General features: G+C 42.6%; 1 protein-coding gene across 1 annotated transcript; it reads left to right on the top strand.

Annotated features, from left to right (window-relative positions):
• Positions 1-1,355: 1,355 nt before the first annotated feature.
• Positions 1,356-1,730, top strand: LOC138902353 (uncharacterized). Its single transcript, XM_070190210.1, has one exon. It carries the CDS (start codon positions 1,356-1,358, stop codon positions 1,728-1,730), a length of 375 nt encoding a protein of 124 aa, XP_070046311.1.
• Positions 1,731-5,153: the final 3,423 nt, after the last annotated feature.

The raw sequence follows: 5,153 nt of genomic DNA, 5'->3' as shown, positions 1-5,153 counted from the left end.
ACGGATGGTTGAGAAGGGGTGTTTTTCTTATTTGGTTTTTATGAGAGATGTTGGTACTGATACTCCTACTATTGATTCTGTTCCGGCGGTGTGAGATTTTTCAGATCTATTTCCTGCAGACCTGTCGGGCATGCCACCCGACAGGAATATTGATTTTGGTATTGACTTGGTGCCAGGCACTCAGCCCATTTCTTTCCCTCCGTATCGTATGGCACCAACAGAGTTGAAGGAATTGAAAGAGCAGCTTCAGAAGCTTGTTGATAAGGGGTTTATTGGGCCTAGTGCGTCGCCTTGGGGTGCACCGGTTCTGTTTGTGAAGAAGAAGGATGGTACTATACGGATGTGCATCGACTATAGGCAGTTGAACAAAGTTACAATCAAGAACAAGTATCATTTGTCGTGCATTGATGATCTATTTGGCAAGCTTCAGGGAACGAGGGTGTTCTCTAAGATTTATTTGAGGTTAGGGTATCACCAGTTGAAGATTTAGGACTCGGATATTCTAAATATGGCATTCATGACCTGCTATGGTCACTATGAGTTCCTCGTGATGTCTTTCAGGTTGACCAACACCCCAGCAGCGTTTATGCATTTGATGAACAATGTATTCCACTCCTACCTTTATTCGTTTGTCGTAGTATTCATTGATGATATCCTGGTACACTCACGTAGCCAGGAGGAGCATGCACAACATTTGAGGATTGTACTACAGAAGTTAAGGGAGGAGAAACTTTATGCTAAGTTTTCCAAGTGTGAGTTTTGTCTCAATTCGATTGCATTCATGGGGCACGTGGTATCCAATGAGGGGATTAAGAGGAATCCAAAGAAGATAAAGGCGGTTCAAAGTTAGCCCAGACCATATTCAGCTATTGAGATTTGGATTTTTCTCGGCTTGGAAGGATATTATTGTCGCTTCGTGGAGGGTTTCTCATCTATTGCAGTGCCTTTGACCAGGTTGACCCAGAAGGGTGCTCCATTCAGCTGGTCAGATGAGTGTGAGGAGAGATTTTAGAAACTCAAGACTGCCTTGACCACAGATCCAGTTCTAGTTTTGCCTTCAGCATCAAGCTCTTATACAATGTATTGTGATGTTTCTCGGATAGGTATTGGGTGTGTCTTGATGCAGGATGGTAGAGTGATTGCTTATACTTCACGTCAGTTGAAGCCTCATGAGAAGAACTACCATATTCATGATTTGGAGTTGGCAGCCATCGTTCATGCATTGAATATTTGGAGTCATTATCTCTGCGGTATGTCATGTGAGGTATTTACGGATAATCGGAGTCTCCATAACTTGTTCAAACAAAAGGATCTAAATTTGAGGCAGCGGAGATGGTTCGAGCTGCTAAAGGACAATGATATTACCATTCGGTTATCATCCCGGGAAGGCAATTGTGGTGACTGATTCCTTGAGTAGAAAGGCGGTGAGTATGGGTAGCCTTGCATTCATTCCTATTGGTGAAAGACCACTTGCGTCAGATATTCAGGCCTTGGCCAATCAGTTCATGAGATTAGATGTCTTGGAGCCCAGTCGGATTCTAACTTGTGTGGCTTCTCGGTCTTCCTTATATGATCGCATCAGAGAGCATCAGTATGATGACCCCCATTTGCTTGTCCTTAAGGACACGGTTCAGCATGGTGATGCCAAGGAGGTTACTATTGGGATGGTGGGGTGTTGCAGATTCAGGGTCGGATTTGTGTGCCCAATGTGGATGGGCTACGTGAATTGATTCTTGAGGAGGATGACAATTTGCGGTATTCTGTTCACCCGGGTGCCACAAAGATCTATCAGGACTTGAGGCAACACTATTGGTAGAAGAGGATGAAGAAAGACATAGTGGGGTTTGTATCTCAGTGCCTAAATTATCAGTAGGTGAAGTATGAGCATCAGAGACCGGGCGGATTGCTTCAGATGCTTGAGATTCCGGAGTGGAAATGGGAGCGTATCACAATGGATTTCGTAGTTGGGCTCCCACGGACTTCGAGGAAGTTTGATACAATTTGGGTGATTATGGATCGGTTGACCAAGTCTGCACATTTAATTTCAGTTGGGACTACCTATTCTTCGGAATGGTTGGCTAAGATCTACATCTACGAGATTGTTCGCCTTCATGGAGTGCCGGTGTCCTTCATTTTAGATCGGGGCACGCAGTTTAAATCGCAGTTTTGGAGAGCAGTGCAACGAGTGTTAGGCACCTAGGTTGAATTTAGTACATCATTCCACCCTCAGACGGACGGACAGTCCGAGCGCACTATTCAGATATTGGAGGATATTCTACGCGCTTGTGTCATAGATTTCAGGGGCTATTGGGATTAGTTTATGCCGCTTGCCGAGTTTGCCTACAACAACAGCTACCAAACAAGCATTGATATGGCTATGTATGAGGCTTTGTGTGGGAGGCGGTGTCAGTCTCTGGTGGGTTGGTTTGAGCCAGGTGAGGCTAGGATATTGGGTACTTACTTGGTTCGGGATGCTTTGGACAAGGTTAAGTTGATTCAGGATCGGCTCCGTACGGCGCAGTCTAGACAGAAGAGTTATGCTGATCGGATGGTTCATGATGTTGATTACATGGTGGGGGAGAAGGTACTACTTAGAGTTTCACCCATGAAGGGTGTTATGAGGTTTGGGAAGAAGGGCAAGTTGAGTCCTCGATACATTGGCCCGTTTGAGGTTCTTGAGAGGATTGGAGAGGTGGCTTATAGGCTTGCATTGCCACCTAGTCTGTCGAGTGTTCATCCAGTGTTTCATGTTTCCATGTTCCACAAGTATGTTGGCGATTTGTCTCATATTTCGTACTTCAGCACGGTTCAGTTGGATGGTGATTTGACTTATGATGTGGAGTCGGTGGCCATGTTGGATTGGCAGGTTCTAAAGTTGAGGTCAAAGAATATAGCTTTAGTGAAGGTGCAGTGGAGAGGTCATGTTCAGTGCATTTTGAACCTTGGAAGAATTCTAATTTTGCTAGTGCTGGTTTTCTTGTACGCGATCGCGAGAGGAGGATCACGATCGCGAAAGGTAATTTTGGCAGCTCGAATTTGTTCTATGCATTCACAAGCTTAGGTTTGCGATCGCGTAAGTTGATGATGCAGTGAATTGCAAACGCGACGGTAAGATCGCATTCGCGAAGAGGAAAAGAGAGGGCTGGGGTTCACACACGTTTGTTCATCGCGATCGCGTAGGTCCGAGGAGTCAGTGTATCGCATTCGCATGGGAGTTCGTGCATTCGCATAGATTAAATTTCTGGGCAGCTGAGTTTGTGCTTCATGAACATGAGGCACTTTCCGCGTTCGCGAAGAAAGACGTTTGGCAGATTATAAAAATCTCAAAAAGAAGGGTTTGAGTTATATTTCACAATTTGATTTTGTCAGCTCGGATTGAGGCGATTCTTGGAGAGGATTTTAAGGGAGTGATTGGGGTAAGTGATTCTAACTCGGTTTTGGTTAAATTACATGAATATATCATTGATTTCATTATTTAATTAGTGATTTGGGTTGAAAAATTGGGGAAACATTGTAGAAACTTCATAGTCTTTAATTTGAGGATTTGAAGGTCGAGTTGTGATCGTATTTGAGTAATTTTGGAATGGTTGGACTCGTGGTTGAATGGGTATTCGGATTTTTTTAATTTTGTCAGATTTCGAGATGTAGACCCGGGGTTGACTTTTTAGTTGACTTTTTGACTATTGCTTAAGAACTTAGAATTTTTATATAGAATTGATTCCTATAGCCCGTGTTGATTGTATCGAATTATTTGTGGCTAGTTTCGAGCCGTTCGGAGGCTGATTTGCGAGGTACGGGATTGTTAGAGTAGAGATATGCATGGTTTGAGTTAAGTAACACTTTTAAACTTGGTTCTGAGGGTATGAATGCCTGAATTACATGTTATGTGGTTGGTGTTGAGGTGACGCACATGCTAGGTGACGAATGTGTGGGCATGCACCGTGCAAAATTGTAACTCGGTCGGTTCTGTGGAATTGTGTAGTGTAATAATCTTGTTGTTATCCATATATTCTCCATATGTTAGAGAAATTGAGTTGCGATTCATGTTAGAAATAATACTTAGGCCATATGCTGGTACTGTTGGGACCCACAGAGGTCGTGTTGTTGTTAAATTACTTGCTTAATTTGCAATTATGTACACAATCACAACTATCATTTGCATATCATATCTCAGTCTCTGTTGCCATTTATTGATACATCATGTCATCATTATTTGGATTGATTATCATGATACTTGTGAGCCCGAGAGACTGGAGAGATTGATGACTAAGTGGGGCCGAGGACCTGATTGTGAGGATGTTTATGGGAACGGGTTGCACACCGCAGCAGGTTTTATTGATTCATGCCATGATTGGCTTATTATAGCGCTTGGATAGGATCCGTCCCTCTGGATTCTGACTTATCAGCAATGAGCGCAAGTAACTATTGAGTGCAAGTGCCGAGTGCGAGTTTCGAGCGATTGGGAGGATTGAGTGACTGTGAGGACTGAGTGACTGTAAGGAATGAGTGACTGTGAGGATTGAGTGAATGGGAGGACTGAGTGAGTTGATACTCTGAGAGTATGCATATGAGTTCATTACTGTTTTTGCATTATATTTGGAACACATAATTGGCATGTAGATATCGAGATGTATCATTCCACATTTCAATTACACTTAGAATATTTTATCTGTTTGAGCTTTAACTATTGAACTTGAAAGCATGTCTATATTTCTGTACTGTTATTTCTATATTTGGACTGTACGTGTTGAGCTCGTCACTGCTTTCAGCCCAAGGTTAGTCTTGTTACTTATTGAGTACATTGGGTCGGTTGTACTCATACTACACTCTACACTTCGTGTGCAGATCCAGGCACTTCCAGGTACGGTGGTTTCTGATTTTGGAGCTTTATCACTTGAGAGATTTTTGAGGTAACTGCTTTGGCATTCGCATACCTTGACTCTCCTCCTTTATCTTTTAGTTTTGATTATACTGTTCTATTTTCCTAGACATCGTTTCAGACCATGTTATTGTATAGTTGCTTACGTACTCAGTGATACCTAGATTTTGGGAGAAAATTGTATTGAGTCGCATTATTTTTGTATCTGTATTTATGAAATTTTACTCTTAAACTTATTTTATTATGTTTTCAAACTTAAGAATGTGCGGTTATT

Source organism: Nicotiana tomentosiformis, chromosome 12 (assembly GCF_000390325.3).
Source record: "Nicotiana tomentosiformis chromosome 12, ASM39032v3, whole genome shotgun sequence".
Lineage (NCBI taxonomy): Eukaryota > Viridiplantae > Streptophyta > Magnoliopsida > Solanales > Solanaceae > Nicotiana > Nicotiana tomentosiformis.
This window is presented reverse-complemented; position numbering and strand designations above follow the sequence as displayed.

Bases quoted from the DNA above. Each gene is read 5' to 3' on its own strand.
- LOC138902353 (XM_070190210.1), top strand. From the start codon at position 1,356: ATGATATTACCATTCGGTTATCATCCCGGGAAGGCAATTGTGGTGACT.